This window comes from Dipodomys merriami, unplaced genomic scaffold, assembly GCF_024711535.1.
Source record: "Dipodomys merriami isolate MVZ:Mamm:240054 unplaced genomic scaffold, mDipMer1.0.p SCAF_68, whole genome shotgun sequence".
NCBI classification, from domain to species: domain Eukaryota; kingdom Metazoa; phylum Chordata; class Mammalia; order Rodentia; family Heteromyidae; genus Dipodomys; species Dipodomys merriami.
This window is the reverse complement of record NW_027206268.1, coordinates 6,980,150-6,999,057: the sequence shown is the minus strand read 5'-3', so window position 1 is coordinate 6,999,057 and position 18,908 is coordinate 6,980,150. Positions and strand designations below refer to the sequence as shown.

At 64.3% G+C, this 18,908-nt stretch overlaps 1 protein-coding gene across 1 annotated transcript; it reads left to right on the top strand.

Moving 5' to 3' along the window:
* Positions 1-5,983: 5,983 nt before the first annotated feature.
* LOC138815922 (zinc finger protein ZIC 4-like) lies at positions 5,984-17,000 on the top strand (the record flags this gene model as incomplete). Its single annotated transcript, XM_070005301.1, has 4 exons — positions 5,984-6,149; positions 6,417-6,422; positions 11,893-12,555; positions 16,777-17,000. Coding segments are annotated over exons 1-4 (963 nt in total), but the record flags the coding sequence as incomplete, so codon positions are not given.
* Between the last annotated feature and the right edge of the window lie 1,908 nt (positions 17,001-18,908).

Below are 18,908 nucleotides of genomic sequence, written 5' to 3'. Positions count from 1 at the left end.
CCCGGGGCATAGAGCGGGCGCGCGGCCGGGCGGCGCCGGGGCGGCGGGGCCGGGGACGGCGGTGCTGCCGCCTGCCTCCTCCTGCCTCCTCCTGCCTCCTCCTGCCTCGCTCCTGCCTCCTTCCCTCCTTCCCTCCTTCCTTCCTTCCTTCCCTCCTTCCTTCCCTCCTTCCTTCCTTCCCTCCTTCTTTCCCTCCTTCCTTCCTTCCCTCCTTCCTTCCCTCCTTCCTTCTTTCCCTCTTTCCGTCCTTCCTACTTTCCCTCCTTCCTTCCTTCCCTCCTTCCTTCCCTCCTTCCTTCCCTCCTTCCTTCCCTCCTCCGGCCGCCCGCGCCTCTCGCCGGTCCCCGCGCGCCGCCGCCTCCGCGCTTCCCCCCCTTCCTTCCCTCCTCTCCGCTGGTTGTTGTCTTTCTTTTTTTCTCCCCCCCCCAAAAAAAAAGAAAGAGGACGGGGTGGGGGGGCGGAGGAAGAAAAGAAGGGGAGCGGGCGAAGCCCCCAAGAAAAGGCGCCGATCACGCACAATGTCGTCTTTGGCGGCGCGTCTTCCCGCGGAGAAACTTTCACCTGGTCCGCCGGGCGCCGCGCGCGAGACTGATAGCGGCAATCATTCCTGCAGATAATGAATTGAAAGGACGGCCGCGGCCCCCGCGGCCCCCCTCGCCCCCCGCGCGCCCCCCGCCCGCCCCGGCCCGCCCTGGATGAATGGGAGCCGGGGGGCGGCGCCACGTGACGCCGGCGCGCGCGCCCATTGGCCGCTCCGCGCGGCGCCCCCGCCCGCCGCCGCCCCGCGCGCCGCTCATTGGCCCGCCCGCCTCGTCCATCCCCGGGATTGTAGGAGCGCCTGACGGGCTCGCCCTCCCTCCCCCGCCCCGCCCCCCCACCCGCACCCGGACACGCGGGGCCGGCCGGGAGCGGCCACTTATTTATTTATTTGTCCCCCCCCATCGTCGCTCAGGATGGAAAATGGGGATAAAGAAGAGATGCGTGTGCGCTGCCCCCGCTCGGACGGAGCCCATCCCCCTCCCCTCCCCTCCCCGGCCTCCCCCGACCTGCGCCCGGCGCGCGGGAGCCCCGAGCCGGGCCCGGCGCGCGCGGCCCGGGCCGTCCGGAAGGTCCCGACTCAGCAACTTTCTTTTCTGTGCCCCCCTCCCCCTCCCCTCCCCCTCCCCTCCCCCTCCCCGCGCAGCCGCCGAGCAGGCTTTTGTTACTGGCTTCTTTTGAAGTTGTCTCCCTTCCTCCGCCCGGGCTCTCCCTCCCCTGTGTCATCTCAGACCTGGGTGTGAGCGGGTGTGAGCGGGTGTGAGCGGTGTGAGTGTGATCGGTGTGAGGGGTGTGAGTGTGAGCGGTGTGAGCGGTGTGAGGGGTGTGAGTGTGAGCGGTGTGAGCGGTGTGAGTGTGAGCGGTGTGAGGGGTGTGTGCGCAGGGCGGGTGCGCCCTGATCGGCGCCTTCCACAAGCTGTGCCTGTGGCCCCCCCCCCCGTCCCACTTGGGACCAAATCAGTTCCCCTCCCCCTGCCCCCCTCCCCTCCCTCCCCTCCCTCCCCCCAGCCCTCCCCGCACAGGTGGATGGGGTGCTCCACGTCTGGACTGGTCCTGTGTGGGTCCCCTAGCCCAGGGGATGTGTTGTTTTGCTTTGCACCTCTGTCTGTCTGTCTGTCTGTCTCTCTCTCTCTCATGTTGTGTTTCCCCCCCTTCTTCCCGCCCTTCCCCTGGTCTGCCTGGACTCACCCCCCCCCCAGCCTCCCTCCCTCCCTCCCTCTGGCTCCCGTCCCCCTCTCCATTCAGGTAAAAACTGTAAATTTCCCCCCTGGGCCGCCCCAGCTCCCCGAGCCCCGGCTCGCACCCAGGGCGCCCAGACCCCCCTCTTCTTTGTGGTCTTTAAATCCCCGGTAGAGGGGAGCAATGTAAATTTTGTGACATTCAAACCTTTTCTAGTTCACAAATCAGTCACTCTGTCACGGCATTGAATCGCCGCGACTCGCCACACCAGGACGGTGGAAAAAACGGGCACGGTCTTTGTTGCCGACCAGGCTTTTGATCGGCAGAGAAAATTTACTTACCTTCAGATGAGTGAGCAGAAAAAGAAATAACACTCCCTTTGATTTAGTTAGGAAAATGCAGACATTTGGAATCAGTACAAACATACAACACTCGCTTGTTTTCGCGGTGCGGCCCTCGATTAACCTGTCTTTGCCCAGAGCAGAATCTATTCAACAACTGCGCAGCGTTGCTTTTTGTAAGGTCCACAAAGAGCCATTGACTATATATTAAAATGATTGTTGAAAGGTAGGGAAGTATGGCACTTAAAAGCAAGGGGGGGAATCCCTGTGACTCAATCAATTAAACCGAGCAACATTTATGCATTTCAAAAAAATGCACGCGGATGCAGGGCCGGGCGAGGGTGCGGGGCTGCGGGTGCGGGGCCTTCCTCCCGCTCGCTTTAAAACCCCGCAGCTCCATCCACGGCCCCGGGTTCAGTCTTTGCGTCTGCATATTCATTAGGTCTAATTATTTTCTAGTAAGGAAAACACAAAAAGCCAAGAGTCGGAATCCTTCAATTTGCCTTTTGTTTCTCACTTCATTTGGCTCCTTTGCAGCTGAATTTGAGCCCTAAACTCTTTTTCCAGACAAAGAGACTCCAACCCTTCCTTTCAGGGCCCCAGGGCTAGCAGCGCGCCTGTGCTCAGGCCAGGGAAAGTGAAAATGGCTTTTTCTTTCTTTCTTTTTTTTCTTCCTTCTCCCAGTCGTAGGCCGGAGGAAGCCAGGGTCAGCCCCCCGCCCCTGCCAGCCCAGCCCTGGCCGCCCGGCCCTCCTTCTCCCCGGTGTTGGAGAAGCGGCCGCGGCCGTGGCCTGGTGCTCGGGTTGTCTGGCTTGAACGTCAGGTGGTGAGGCCGGCCTGCCCGGAGATCACACACGCACACGCGTGCACACACACGCCGCGTTAGTGCTGATCGTATTGGAGAGGCACTGACCAGGGGGGAGAAGAAAATTAAAAGGCTTCTAGGAGAAGGGAAGGGAAAAATAAAATCAAAACCTAAGTGTTCCAGGTGTCCAGCAACAAGTCGAGCTGGGCGACCCAGCCACGGCTGAGTGACCAGAGCGTGTGCTCGGGGCAGGGGGGAGCGGGATGTGACTGTGCATGTGTGTGTGTGCGCGTGAATTCTAACACGGCCCTGACACACTCGTGTAAAAGGCTGTCTCGGACCGCACGGTGGCTGCCGCCCCGCGTGCCGAGAAAGGTGAATCCTCAGGTTTTATTTTCAAAAAGAAAGCCATCCAGAAGCCCAGGGCCGGCCTTCTCCCTGCGAGAGGAGGCTCCATCCCTCCCGGCCCGGGGAAGCCCAGGGCGGCTTCTCCAAGAGAGAGGAGGCTCCATCCCTCCCGGCCCGGGGAGAGCGGACCTCGAACCCACCTCGCCCGCCTTCCAAGGCAAAGGAAAGGAAGCCCCCCCTGCACACGCGCGCACACACACACACGCGCGCACACACACGCGCGCACACACACACACGCACGGGGAGGGGGAGCAGCCACGAGGAGGGGGAGGGAACACCGTCCTTCCCAAGGCAGAGGGGGCGCGAGGCCCGGCCGCGGCCCGGGTGGGGTCCCCGCGGCGGGCGAGAGGCTGGCCCGGGAAAGTCTCCAGACCCCGCGCGCGCGCCGCGGGAGAGCGTGAGTGCGAGCCGGGGCCGCGGGAGCCGGCGGGGCGGCGCGGGCCGGGAAGCCGGCCGGGGGCGCAGCGCCGCGGGCCGCCCCGGCCCGGCCCGGGCAACAGGTGGAGCCGGGTGAGTGCGGGGCCGGGCGGGGACCCTCTCCGCTCCGCGGGCCGGGCCGGGCGTCGGGCGCCGCGCGCGCCGGGGCCGGGCTCCGGGGCTCCGGGGCTCCGAGGCCCGCGCGCCCCGGCCGCCCGCGCCGCCGGGCCGACCCGCCTCGGGAGGCGGCGCTGTCCGGGCTGACCTCCGACCCCTGACCTCGGGCGGGCAGCGCGAGTGAATCGTTTTTCAGGAGACCGGGGAGAGCGCGCGTCCGCCCCGCCGCCGTCCCCGGCCCGGCCGGGGCTCCCCGGGGCGCGCGGGACGGGGCGCCCGGCGCGGGAACGGGGCGCGGTCCGCCCGGCCCGGCCCCGCGCGCCCGGAGACGGCGCCCGAGCTCGCGGCCCGGCGTCCCGCCGGCCGGTGGCGGGATCCGCCCCGGGGCCCCGGGGGCCAGGCCGCCCGCACCGGCCTGGCCAGCCACGTCCGTGCGCACGGGGCTGGGGAGGCCGGGGAGGCCCGGGGGCAGCGGGGACCAGGCGGGGAGAGCAGGGACCCGGGGCAGGGGGCAGCAGAGACCGGGACAGGGGACAGCAGAGACCGGGACAGGGGACAGCAGAGACCCAGGCGGGGACAGGGGACAGCAGGGACCAGGACAGGGGACAGCAGAGACCCAGGCGGGGACAGGGGACAGCAGAGACCGGGACAGGGGACAGCAGGGACCAGGACAGGGGACAGCAGAGACCGGGACAGGGGACAGCAGAGACCGGGACAGGGGACAGCAGAGACCCAGGCGGGGACAGGGGACAGCAGGGACCCAGGCGGGGACAGGGGACAGCAGGGACCCAGGCGGGGACAGGGGACAGCAGGGACCCAGGCGGGCAGGGCCGGCGTGATGGGTGGACACAGGTCCGCAGGGACCTCACACCCCTCTTCTCTTAGAAGAGAAACGCGACTTCCACTCCTGCCAACCAACCAGGATCTGTCCGCGTGCCACCTGCCCTGCCAAGAGGAAATTTTAGAGCGAGGACACCCAGCATGTGGCCCCTTCTATAGGAATGCGAACTTGGGCGTCCGTCCTCTCCTGATCTGGGCTGGAAGGACTTGATTGCCTTTCGGGGAAGGTGGCTGGTGGTTGGAAAGACCTGGAAATAAGTAAGATCCTCTAGGGAGAAGAGAGAGGGGGGAAAAAAAGGTGAGTCTGCTTTTCCTCTCCGTTCTAGCAGAGAGGGAGAAAGAAGGACTGAGACTCCTCAGGGTGGAGGGGGGTGCGAGGAGGAGGGGAGGAAGGGTGTGAACAAGGGAGGGGCGGCTGATACCCTCGGAGATGGCCAGGCAGCAGCGCTTGACTGGCCTGTGGTTCAACAAGTTAAACCGCGGCTTGCTCTCGGAGCTGGGGTGTGGAGACAGGCAGACGTCCTCATTGACAGAGATCTCCCTGTTGTTTGTCCGGCCTGAGACCTTTTTTCAATGACTGTTTGTCTTTGGGGGGCCTAATGAGGCTCCCCCGGGCTGGGTGGGCCACCTCTGTTTGGTTTTTCTGCCTCCAGCCTTGCCTGACAGAAATAGGAGCCTTCGGGTTGTCTTGATCATGGCCAAGGGCTGAGCTGTTGCAGCCACTGATGTGTAATGCATGCATCTCCAGGGAGAGGTGTTACTGATCATTTTCTCAACTACAAAATGGAGACAGACTGGACCAAATGATTTAAAAACAAAAGGATGCATTTTTAATCTGGTGGGTCTTATATTAACTTAAAAAAAAAAAAACAAGTGATCATTCCTGAATGGGTCTAAGGGTATGAACCACGTGAATGGAAAAGAATTTGAAAGCCTACGATTCTGCTCTTGGTTCCAACATTTACAGGTTGCTAAAACCCCTTCCTCTGGGGGACAGGAGAGAGCCTGCCCAGCAAAGTTCACAACATTGGAACAGACACCTTGAGCAGATCAGTAGGCCTTCTACAGTAATTTTAAATTCGAGATGTGGCAGAGTTTTATTGTATTGTATTTATTTTTAGACGCTAATGGAACACTTCTACCTGCAGGATTTCATATGAAATCCTAGCTGGGAAATTAGGATGTTTCGGTACTTTTTTTTTCTCCCCCGACCAAAGACACATCATTTTGCAATCCATGCGGGCAAATTCCCATCAGAGTGCTTCTCTTCAGCTTCCAAATTGGACAATGGCCAAAGGAAGATGGAATGACGCTCCAGGGCTCTCACTTTTCTTTCCTGTGGACCTGCAGGCCACAGAACTCACTACCCACTCCTGTGTGACATTTGTCTAAGTAATGACATCTCCTCCCTTCCCCACCAGGCCCAAAGTCAGAACATGAGATACAAGACTTCGCTGGTGATGAGGAGACGCTTACGTCTTTACCGAAACACTCTGAAAGAGTTGGGTAAGTTCTCATCTTCTTTTAACCACTGACTCGCTGGAGCTCGGGGGAGGATTGTTTTCCTGTGTGCGCACACACGTGAACGCACGTCTGAATATATGAAGTCGTGTCTGGTCTTCTGCTGAGGTTTGGGGCTTGGATGTGCTGCTTGAGTTTCAGTGAGACTCCGTGAGCCACACACACCTTGGTGCTGGCTGGGTTTGCACGCAACTCAATGACAAAACATCCCACTAGCAGCTGCTAACCGGCCCCCACCATTGCCTTCCTCAGCTGAAGGCTTCCAGAATTAATATCTGACGACTCCTCTCGTCGTCGAAACAACCACCCCTGACCTTCTGCAGTTCCACGGTCGCATTATTCGATGACATATTCATCTTGAATTCATTTCCGGACGATTTGATTGGAATGAGGTTTGACATGTATTGGCTTCCATTAAAGACGCTGGCTTTGATCTCCGTGATGGGGTTTACACCAGGAGCAGGGACACCAGCCTTTTGCAATGTGGCAGTTTGGATGGACGGTCGCACAATGGGGTGGTGTCTGGCCAGGGAGTGACTGACAGTCACTCTGTCAGGAATACCTTCATTGTGAAGAATTTAATTTAATATTCCATTTCAAACAAGCATCTGATTTAGGGTTGGGTGTTTTCCCTTTCCAGGCCAGACTGTTCTGCTTTCTACCCTACCACTAAGCCCGGGGTTGGCTCCAGAGCTGTCTCCCTGTTGGTAGGCAGGGTGCCCTTCTTGACAGAAGTTAAGTGAATAACGCAGGAAAACGGCTCTGTTCTATTATTTGGGGATGATTTGATGGCTGAAGTCTCCAGAGAGATGCGATGTGGTTCTTATGTAAATGTAATTGTCTCCACCCTTGAATGCTGTTTTGGGTAGATTTCTTTAGCAATGTCTCCTCATCGCCTGTTCAAAGACATACCACAGAAACATTGGCTGGAAATTAAATTCTATCCAAACATATTTTCTTCCATGCTCTGGTCCATGAATGATGGTTGAAGCCCACCCACAACTCTCCAGAGCAGAGAAGAAGAGAATCCTTTCCCCTCCCCACCCCCAGTCCTTTACAAAATCCTGATAGAACTCATCTTCTTGGCACAGCTTGGGCTGGGACCTGTGACTGACTGCAGGGGCTGTCCTTCTTTCTTAAGACTAGATAGCAGAGATTTCTTTTCCACGAGACTAGATAGCAACAACTGATGTCCATGAATGAAAAGCCTTCCCAGAGATATAGTTCACATGTGGTATGATCACCTAGTCAGACATAGAGCCCGGGACGGGCTCTGGTGCCTGTATAACTAGAAGAGGAAGATTCAGAATGTCCTGGGCCAGGCCCACAGCTCCTCAGCAGCACGGTAGCCGTGGATCATCTCCCTTTAGCGTTGTGTCAAAGATCAACACTGGGAGGAAACACAAAAAGAGCCCAGCCACCGACCTATACTCCCTCTACTTTCTCTTCCTTTCTCCCGGGCAGAGAGCTCAGGCATTTCTGCCAGTCCGAGGAGGGGCTCTGACAGATGGCAGAGCCACCAAATGTCCTGTTTCTGGAAAGCAGGGCTCCAGAGTCCCTTGTTTACACCATTCACGGTGAGCCCAGGTGCCTAGGCCATGATTCTGGGACCGAGGGCACGGAGAAGGCTGGGGGCAGAATCTGAAGACTAGGCGAGGCTGGCGGTGGAGGCTGCTCCCCGGCCTTCTCCAGAGCTTCCGGTGCTTTCTCTCTGACATCTGGTGAACACCCCAGGGCTGCACAATACTCCTTTTCTCTGAAAATTAAGCAGAAAAGGGACCCCCCCTCCCTGTTTGAACGCAAGGCAAGGTTAGGAATGGTGTATTCTCCAGCCAAAACGTTGAATGGCGGGGAAAGGGGCCAGTGACAGGCAGATTCGGAGGACCAGTGTGGGACGGGTATCGCTTCTGGCAAACTCAGTCTTGGAATTCTGAGATCTTCAAGGGGAATCCCCTGGAAGACACATACACACACACACATACATACACACACATACATACATACATATGTGTATGTATGTTTCCACGACATCTGTACTTCTATGCCTGTGGGTCAGTTTGATAACTGTGCAGGGGCTTCTTTGAGAGATACCTCTTGAAGACCCTGACCTAACCACCAAAGTTCCTTGTTTGGAAATATTCATGGGTTTAAAAACTAAACAAGACAGCACCCATTCCCCCCCCCTTTTTTTTAAATCCTGTGCCACTCCCTCTCGGAAAATGTCCTTGTAGGAATAAAAAAAAAATGTCGGGTCTCACGGCCCTGCTCATTCATGCGAACTGCCGGCCATATGTTACTAGGGAAGGTGTGAGGGCTGAGCACCTCTGTGACCCACGGGGTCGAATGACCTCTGGCTACTGGAGAAACATCTACCCAGAATGGGTGCAGATGTTTGCCTGGCTCAAAGCGAAGGCGGCCGCGTCTGGAAGGGAGCTCCAGGGGGCCCGGCCTACTGTCAGTGATTTTTGGCTGATTCAGATGTGTCTACCCTTTTGCTGGTGGAGCAGAAAGTCATACACATGTTCATCGCTTTTCAAGGGCAAGTTTAGCCAGGGAGAGAGAGAGAGAGTCTAGCAGACAGAATCCGCTTCTGTAGATAAAGCCCAGGCTGTGTTATGGCCAGGAGTCTACAGAGTCAGAGTTGAGAATTCAGGAGATCCAGAAACTTGGATGGGAAAAAGGGAAAAAAAACTAAAGAAAGAATACATCTTCCCTTCTCACGCTGCTAATGGAAAAGCCACGTTTCCCTCTGTTACGATTAAGAGCAGCACAGGACGTGGCGAGGCGATAGACAGACAGGCTCACCGGGCCTTTCCAGAAGTGTCTGCAGTCTAAAACAGATGTCTGTCCTGTCAGAGCTGAGATTCGAAGCTCCTGGTGATGGGGAAGGGCGGAGTGGGGGGGAGTGTGTCAGTCCACACCACGGCCACCCTTCCTTGCACGCTCCTTACGTTCAAGTGGAAGACAAACAGAATAATGGCTGGGCTGGGACAGAAGAGCACTGCTGCACACGCTGTCCGTGGTCAGTTCCTGGGGTGTGGAGGGGGGATGGTAGGAGTCCCTCGCACAAGGAGGGCTGGAGAAGGAACAGGGGGACCTGGGTTTGGGGTTTTGTTTGTTTGTGTTTGGAGTTCTTCCTGAGCGTTTAACCTTGACTGCTCGGGACAGCTGCTTCTTTCCCGACCGGAAACAATTCACGGAGATTTGGAGCCGTCTTAGAGGAAGGGGAAGCTCCTAGAGAGGCCGGGGAGTCGGCTTGGAAAGGTTTCAACCCTGCTAGGGAGGGGGGGGGCGGGTGTGGAGAGCAGGAAGGGCCTGGTCTACCGTCCAACGCTCTCCTTGAAAAGTGAAAAAGAAAAACAAGATGCACGCACAGAACGTGTTGAGAATGGAGCTCTTCCCGCTGGAGAGGCAGAAGCTCAAATCTCTCTTCTGTAAAACCCATCACATAGTGTCCAGTAGGCTTGGCTGTGGAGGGGTGCTCTCCACTCCTGGGTGAACCCCAGAATCAGCCCCAACTTTTTTCCTCTGCGAGAAATTCCTTAGAATTTCTTTTAAAAAATAATAATCCAGGACTTTGTGTGCCTGGGAGCTTTTTGTTTTGTTTTGTTTTGTTTTCTGCAGTCAGGGAGGTCTGAATATTTTTGGCTGGCGTTTTTCAACCACGGGGAGCAGGAAGGGGTCGGGGCTGCAGCCTTTTAAATCTCTGGACAGACTGCAGCAGCTGACCCTGGCTGGTCCCGCACACAAAGGACACTGCCTCCTGCTCAGGCCACACTCCACTGGACCAGAACTGAAGTTTTTCCTCCACTCACGGCCCCCCCCCCCCACAACGCCACCACTGGGGCCGGGCCGCTGGATTTGGGGGCCAGGCTGGAGGCCAGCCGCCCCCCACCCCAAGCCTCCCAGAGTCCCGGGACTGTGAAATGCATTCTCCACCACTGGCCAGCATGAAGACAGACAAGGCAGACAGGGCAACAAGTGTCCTGAGCTGTTGGTGGACGCCATCTCCGGGCCTGGGCCTGGGCTAGAGCCTGGCGGCCAGGCTGCCTGGTGCCCATTCCTGGCTGGAATCAGGGACCAGATGTTCAGCTGCAGAGTTGGAAGGTGGACACTGGCAGGAGGGGCTGGACGGACAGACTTAGGGGGGGGTGAGGCGAGCGGGGATGGGAGGAAGGGTTGGGTGGCAAGCAGGGGAAGTGGGGAAGACTTTTCAGAGAATATGAGAAAATAAAATAAAACGGCCCAGGCTGCTTCTCCAGGACTTTCTTGCTCTCCCACCCCCGTTGATCTGCCACTGTTCCCCCGTGGGCCTGCGGGGGGGGGGGGGAGGGGGGACGGCGGTGAGGCCAGGCCAGGCCTCCCTCCCCAGCCCACAGCCTCGACCTGCAAGGGGCAGGCGGGAGGAGAGAGGAAGGAATCCCAGCCAGGGGCCTAGCGGAGGGGCTGAGCAGCTGTTGGGGTAGGGAGTGAGGGGGTGAGAGAAAGTGTGTGTGTGAGAGAGAGACAGACAGACAGACAGAGATGAGAGAGAGGAGGAGGAAGGGAGGGAGTGGGGGTCAGAGAAAGTGTGTGTGAGAGAGGGAGGAAGGGAGGGAGGGAGGGAGGAGAGGGTATGGGGGAGAGGGAGGGAGGGAGGGGAGGGGAGGGGAGGGATGGGTGGTGGGCCATCATTCCCGCCTGGCCCCTTCTGTTCATCTCCCAGCGCCCACTGCTGCTTCCCGACTAGGGATCTCATGTGGGCTTCACAGACCCCAGATGGGGAGGAGGGGAGGAGGGGAGGGAGGAGAGGAGGGAGGGGGGAGGAGGGGAAGGAAGGGAGGAGGGAGAGGAGGGGAGGGAGGAGGGGAGGAGGGGAGGAAGGAGGGGGAGGAGGGGAGGAAGGAGGGGAGGAGGAGAGGAAGGAGGGGAAGAGGGGTGGGAGGGGAGGGAGGAGGGGAGGGGAGGGAGGAGGGAGGAGGGAGGGAGGAGAGGAGGGAGGGGAGGGAGGGAGGAGGGGAGGGAAGGGAGGAGGGAGAGGAGGGGAGGGAGGAGGGGAGGAGGGGAGGAAGGAGGGGAAGAGGGGAGGGAGGGGAGGGAGGAGGGGAGAAAGGAGGGGAGAGAAGAGGGGAGGAAGGAGGGGTAGAGGGGAGGGAGGGAGGAGGGGAGGAAGGGAGGAGGGGAGGGGGGAGAAAAGAGGGGAGGAGGGGAGGAGGAGAGGAGGAGAAGGAGGAGGGGAGAAAGGAGGGGAAGGAGGAGGATGGGGAGGAGGAGGGAGGGAGGCAGGAAGGAAGGATGGGGAGGAGGGGAGGGGGGAGGGGAGGAGGGGAGGAAGGAGGGGAGGAAGGAGGGGAGGAGGGGAGGAGGAGGGAGGGAGGCAGGAAGGAAGGATGGGGAGGAGGGGAGGGGGGAGGGGAGGGAGGAGGGGAGAAGGGAGGGGAGGGAGGAGGATGGGGAGGAGGGGAGGAGGAAGGGAGGAGGGCAGGGAGGGAAGATCATCACGGGAGGCCTCCACCAGGACTGAGGTCCCTGCCAGGGATCCGGGGGTCTCTGCCGGGGTGGGGGGGTCTCTGCCGGGGCGGGGGTCACTGTCAGGGTCGGGGGTCACCGCCAGGATGGGGTTCTGTCGGGGTGGGGGGGGTCACTGCCCGGGTGGGAGGTGTCACCGCCGGGGTCGGGGGTCACTGTCAGGGTCGGGGGGGTCTGCCGAGGTCGGGGGTTTACTGTCAGGGTCGGGGGTCACTGTCAGGGTCGGGGGTCACTGTCAGGGTCGGGGGTCACCGCCAGGATGGGGGTTCTGCCGGGGTCGGGGGGTCACTGCCCGGGTGGGAGGTGTCACCGCCGGGGTCGGGGGTCACTGTCAGGGTCGGGGGTCACCGCAGGGGTCGGGGGTCACCGCCGGCCGGGCCCCGGCTCACGCGCGCGCCGTTTGTCCCCACAGCAGGCGGCGGCGCGCTGGGCGCCCAGCTGCTCGGCGACGGCCCCGGCGCGGCGGGGGTCGCGGGGGCCGCGGGGCCCGGGCCGGGCCGCGCCTTGCACGGAGGCGCGTGGGCGCCGTGCCCGCCGCCCGCCCCCGCCGCGCGCCCCGCGCGCCCCCCGCGCCGGCCGGCCGAGCCCGCGCTGGCCTGCCGCTGGACCGAGCCGCGCCGCGCCTGCGCGCGCACCTTCGGCTCGGTGCCCGAGCTGGCGGCGCACGTCGCGGCGGAGCACGTCGGCGGCCCCGAGCAGCCCGGACGCGTGTGCCGCTGGGAGCCGTGCCCGCGCCTGGGCCGGGCCTTCAAGGCCAAGTACAAACTGGTGAACCACCTGCGCGTGCACACGGGCGAGAAGCCCTTCCCCTGCCCCTTCCCCGCCTGCGGCAAGGTCTTCGCGCGCTCCGAGAACCTCAAGATCCACAAGCGGACGCACACAGGTCAGTGCGCGGGGCGGGCGGGGGGGGGAGGACGGGGGGGACGGGGGGAGGACGGAGACGGGGGGGACGGGGGGAGGACGGGGACGGGGGGGACGGGGGAGGACGGGACGGGGGGGGACGGGGACGGGGGGGACGGGGACGGGGGGGACGGGGACGGGGGGGACGGGGACGGGGGGGACGGGGACGGGGGGACGGGGACGGGGGGACGGGACGGGGACGGGACGGGGCCCGGGGGGGACGGGGACGGGGGGAGGACGGGGACGGGGGGGACGGGGCCCGGGGGGACGGGGCCCGGGGGGGGGACGGGGCCCGGGGGGACGGGGCCCGGGGGGGGGACGGGGCCCGGGGGGACGGGGCCAGGGCGGGGAGGGGACGGGGCCCGGGGGGGGGGGACGGGGCCCGGGGGGGACGGGGCCGGAGACGGGGCCGGGGCGGGGGGCCGGGGCGCGGGGCGCGCGGGGCGGGGGCCCCGGGGAGGGGGAAGGACGGGCGGGGGGGGCGATTCGTCTCCAGAAGCCCTCCACAGAGGACCCCAGTCGCATCCTCGCAGAAGGTTCTGGAAGCCGTGTGTGTGTGGTGTGTGTGGACGCTTCCCGATCCCCCTGGAGTGGTGCGCACTCGCCCACTCCGGCCGGGCCGCCGACCCCGCACCCGGGCCCCGCGCCTCCGCACACGCGAGCACGAGCGGCGGCCGAGGCCGCACTGGGGTCCTGCTCGGTCGGGGCCCCGGCCCCGGGGTGTCCACGGCCCTCCTCACCCCGGCGAGCTGTTCTGCGGCGGGAGAGAGGCGGCCACACTTGCAGATCGGCGCGCGCGCGTGTGCGTGAGTATGCGTGTGTGCGCGTGTGTGAGTGCGCGCGCGTGTGCGTGTGAGTGTGCGCGTGTGCGTGTGTGAGTGCGCGTGTGCGTGTGTGAGTGCGCGCGCGTGTGCGTGTGAGTGCGTGTGCGCGTGTGCGTGTGCGCGTGTGAGTGCGCGCGTGTGTGAGCGTGTGAGTGCGCATGTGTGTGCGTGCGTGTGCATGCGCGTGTGTACGTTACGTCCATTCGTCCAGCAGCCGCGACGTGACTCCCCCTCCCTGGAAGTTATTGGAGTCACAGCCTCTCCCCCTCTCCCATTTAGAAGGGAGGAAGGGGGGCGGGGAAGAGGAGAGGAAATGGACCCGGGCTCGGGGGCTCCAGCGCGGTGGGCACAGCCGCCCAGCAGCCCGGCCCAGCCTCCTCCGCCGCCCAGCCTCGCCCAGGCCGTCCTCCGCGCCCAGCCTCCCCCGCGCCCAGCCCGGCCCAGCCTCCTCCGCGCCCAGCCTCCTCCGCGCCCAGCCTCCTCCGCGCCCAGCCTCGCCCAGCCTCCTCCGCTCCCAGCCTCCTCCGCGCCCAGCCTCCTCCGCGCCCAGCCTCGCCCAGGCCGTCCTCCGCGCCCAGCCTCCGCCCAGGCCGGCTGGAGGCGGGCGAGGCCGACGTACGCGTGGAAATCTGTGCCTTCCATTTTCCAGCAACGTTTCCCCCCTCCTCCCCCCCAATTCTTTCTGGGTCCCCCCACCCCACAAGCATCCTTTCCCAGGCGTCTGTCTGGCCTTCTGTCCTGGAGTTCCAGCCCCAGGGAAGGAGGAGGAGGAGGAGGAGGAGGAGGAGGAGGAGGAGGCGGCGGCGGCGGCCTCGGCCCAGCCCGCAGGCCTGCGCGGCCACTCGCCGAGCTGGCAGCCGAAGACCTGGAGACGGACAGCGCGGTCCCGAGCCGGGAGAAAGGACTCATCTCTAATGACAGGGCTTTTTAAACAAACAGACTTTTACTGCGCTTAGCCGGCTACTGTTTGAAGTCCGTGAAGCAGAAAATGGTGAAAACTCCGAGCGCACATCGACCTCCAGCGGAGACGCGGGGAGCCGGGGCGCACGGAAGGCGGCGCGCGGCGCCTGGCGCGGGGCCCCGCGGTCCCGACGCGCTTGGAAAAGAAAAACAATGTATCCGTTAATTGTCTGTAACCGGTCGGAGCGCCTCGTCCAGCCCGCTCCCCCGCGGCCTGCCGGGCGCGCGGCAGACATCCCCACCGGACGGCCTGCACCCAAGGACAATCGTGGCCTCTCCACACATCCGTGGCGTCTCCTTGCCTCCAGTCGCGGCAGTCGGCGGACGGGAGCCGGATCCTCTCCGGAGTGGCGATTCTCTCCGATCCCAAGCCCGGGCCTGGCGTCCGGGGCGGCGTCCGGCTCCCCGAACCGCTCCGTTCCGTAGCCAGCCGGGAACAATGGTGCGGCCGGCCGGCGAGCCGGGCGCGGGGGGTGGGGGCGGGGGCCCGGCCGGGGTGGGGGCCGGTGGGCGTCCCCTCGCCGGGGCGCACGGCCGGGAAGGAGGCCCCGGGCCTTCCCCGGTGCGCGCGGGGCGCAGGCCGCCCGGTGAGCCCCGCCCGGCCCCATCGCCATCTCCACCCACCCAGGGCGCAGCGCTGAGGACCGGGGGAGGGGCCGGGGAGGGGGCGCCGGGGGGCGGCCTCGCCTGCCCCCCCTCCCCCGCTAACTTCCCGGCCGCCTCCCCTCGCCCCGTCCCCGTCTCCCTCGCTTCTCGTCTGGGGCGAAATCGCTTCCCCGGCGGCGCGCGGCCCGGGCCTCGGGGCGGGCGGGACGGGGGCGCGGCGGGGTCTGGCCCGGGGGTCCCCGCCGACCCCTCTCCTCCGGCCTTTCCCGCCCAGGAGACGAACCCAGCCGCGGGCCTCGCGGGGCGCGGGAGGACCGCGCGGGGTGGGGGGCGGGCACCCGGGGACGCGGCTCCCCCCCCCGGCCCGGCGAGCGCGCGGGGGGCGCGGGGGTCCCCGCCCGGCCCGGGCTGTGCCCTACGCACCTCTGGCCCCGCCGGAGCCCGCGCGGGCCGGGCCGGGCGGCTTTGTTTGTCCCGTCCCGCCGGGAAGAGAAGAACTCGGCGCCCAGCCCTGGGGAAGCGGCGGCGGCGGCGCCTCGCCCGGCCGCGCGATCCGCCCGCAGCGCGACGCCTCCCCGCCCCGCACGCAGCCGGGCCGCGGCGCGCAGAACCGGGGCTTCCGGGCTGCTGGGGCCCCCGCCCCCCACGGGCGACGCCCGCGCCGGGGGCCCCGATCTCCACCCGGGGCCGGCCGGGCCCGACCCCCGCGCCGGCGCCCCGCGGAGGAGCCCGGCCTGGCGCGCACCCCCGACCGACCGCGCCGGGGCCGGGCGGAGGCCGCGCCGCCGAGCTCCGCGGCTCGGGGCCCCCGGGACCGTGGGGGAGACGTCACCCACGCGGTCGCGAATGGGAACCCCTCCCGGCCCTCCGCCCCGGACAGGGCTCGGCGGGTTTAGGCGGGATTTGGAGAAAGGCTGCTGCGTGTGGAGGGGAGGGGGGGACCGGGGGAGGAGGGGGACGGGGGAGGAGGGGGGACGGGGGAGGAGGGGGGCGGGGGAGAGGAGGGGGGCGGGGGAGGAGGGGGGACGGGGAAGAGGAGAGGGGACGGGGGAGGAGGGGGGACCGGGGGAGGGGGGGACCGGGGGAGGAGGGGGGCGGGGGAGGAGGGGGACCGGGGGAGGGGGGACCGGGGGAGGAGGGGGGACCGGGGGAGGGGGGGACCGGGGGAGGAGGGTGCTGAGTGAGTCTCTGTGTGTGTGGGCCGCGCCGGCCTCCAGCGCCCACGGCCCCGCGCGGGGCGCGTCGCCCGGGCCTGGGTGGGGGCGCCGGGCGGAGCCGCGGGGCGCGTGGGCAGCGCGACCCCTGACCTCGCGCAGGGGCCCTGGGCCCCCCGGGAGCCCGCGAACCCCTCCTGGGGACCCAGGTCTAGGCTGGAAAAGGGGCTGGGATGGAAGGGCCCCTGGGCCCCTCCTCCCCGCCCTGCCCTCACCCTGCCCCGGGCCCATCGTGGGGGGGAGGGCGTGTGGAGGGGGGCGCGCGGGGAGGGGGCGCGTGGAGGAGGGCGCGGGGAGGGGGATCGTGGAGAGGGGCACAGGGAGAGGGGCGCACGGGGAGGAGAGCGCGGGGAGGGGGGATCGTGGAGAGGGGCACAGGGAGAGGGGCGCACGGGGAGGGGGGCGCGGGAGGAGGGCGCAGGGGGGCGCGTGGAGGGGAGCGCACGGGGAGGGGGGCGCGGGGCTCACGGGGAGGGGGGCGCGTGGAGGGGGGCGCACGGGGAGGGGAGCGCCCGGGGGTCGGCACCCCGGGAAAAGCCAGGGCTGCACACTGATGTCTCTGCCTTGTGCCCCCTCCTCCCCCTCCCCTCTCCGCCCCAGGCGAGAAGCCCTTCCGCTGCGAGTTCGAGGGCTGCGAGCGGCGCTTCGCCAACAGCAGCGACCGCAAGAAGCACTCGCACGTGCACACGAGCGACAAGCCGTACCTGTGCAAGGTGCGGGGCTGCGACAAGTCCTACACGCACCCCAGCTCGCTGCGCAAGCACATGAAGGTGCACGGCCGCGACCCCGCCGCCCCCGCCGCGCGCCCGCCGCCGCCGCCCTCCTCCTGCTCCTGCTCCTGCTCCTCCTCCTCCTGCTCCTCCGACCCCGCCGCCGACCCCGCCGCCGCCAGGGCCTTGCGGGGCCCCGACCCCAGCGAATGGTACGTGTGTGCGCGCGGGGAGGGGACACTGGGCCCCCCGACCTGCCCCGCGCCCCGCGCCCAGGCCTGGCGCTGCCCAGGCAGTGTAGGCCAGGCTGCCTGGAAGACCGAGGTGTGCGGGTGCGGGAGCCCCGGGCCGAGGCCTGCAGCGGCGGGAAGGAAGGAAGGAGGGATTCTGCAGGTCCCCAAGCAAGCAGGAGCGCAGACAGACACAGCGAGGGACCAAGTCCACCTTAGAAGCGGTGTGCCAAAATGAGGACCCACATCCGCGTGGTCTTGCAACATGCAAAGTCCTTCCTCCCTCCCTCCTTCCTTCCCTCTCTCTCTCTGTCTCTCTCTTGCTGGTCCTGAGGCTTGAACTCAGGGTCTGGGCACTGTTCTTCACTGTCTTTGCACAAGGTGAGCGCTCTACCTCTTGGGCCACAGCAACACTTCTGGTTTTTCTGGTGGTTCACTGGGGATAAGAGTCTCCCCGACTTTCCTACCCATGGCTGGCTTCGAACCGTGAGCCTCAGCTCAGCCTCCGCGGTGGCTAGGATGGCAGGTGTTGTTTTTGGAGAGGTCAGCCCTCCTCCCAGCTCCCAGCCCCAGAGCCCCTCCACCTCCCTGCCTTCTCTCCTCTTCCATCCTTCCAGAAGTTCCTGCAGGAATTCAGGCCCTCAGAGAGGCCCGCAGGCTCCCTCCTCCTTTCCTCTGTGCCCACCTGTCCTTCTCCTTCCCTCTTCCTGCTAACTTAAAAAAGTCCTAAGTTTCCCCTAAGTTTTCCAAACTATCTCTGAAAGTACATAGGGGGCGTCATCTCTTCCCTGGGGTGCGGGGCACACATGGGGGGAGGGCACATGGCTCCTACCCTGAGATGTCCATCCGCCGTCTAGCTGGTCACCAGCAGACGTTGTACACCTGACGTGAGTCAAAACCCAGGGGAAACACGAAAGAGTGGAAGGGAAGACTCAAGACTCAACGTACTGTTGTGTGTGGTGGGGGAGGGGGACAGTCCCTTCCCCCCAACCCTCCTCCCCCCACCTGTGGGAGCTTGGGTTGGGAGTGGTGCTGACTGATGATGTCACAGTGTGGAGCCCTCCGTTGTCCAGGGCCCTGACTTAGGTGACCTGGGTGACCTGAGAATCAGCGTCTCTCTGCTTTTATAGAAGGCAGAGGATTGGAGAAACGAATCATAATGATGAGTACTGTAAAGACGGGCACTCAGTGGGTCTACATTGAATCTATCCAAAGCCCATCCTCCCCCCAAAATCAAAACACCACCAGACAGATGGGGAGAAGGCCTCTAGAGCCGGCTCAAAGAGGGTGAAGCGGGAAGATGGTGCACCTTCACCAGTCGCAGCAGGGAGAACAGGGCTGCTCCTCAATCCCAGCTGAGGGTTGAAGGAGGAGATAGATGGAAGGAAATGGGGGGAGGGAAGCCCCTGAAGAATGTGGGAGTCAGGGGCTGGGAAGGTGGCTCAGTGGTAGAGCGCTTGCCTTGCATGCTTGAGGCCTGGGTTCGATTCCTCAGTACCACATAAGAAAAAGAAAAAAGCCGGAAGTGGCACTGTGGCTCAAGTGGTAGAGTGCTAGCCTTGAGCTGAAGAGCTGAGGACAGCGCCCAGGCCCAGAGTTCAAGCCCCACGACCAACCAACAAAAAAAGAATGTGGGAGTCAGCGTAGGTTTGGGGGAGTAGTATCTCCTCCTGGAGAGAGCCCAGGCTGAGGGCCTGGCTGAGTAGTGGAGCACTTGCAAAAAGGACCGGGAAGCCTGGAAACAAAAGCCCGGCACTTCAAAACATATTTATCTATAAACAGAGATGTATGT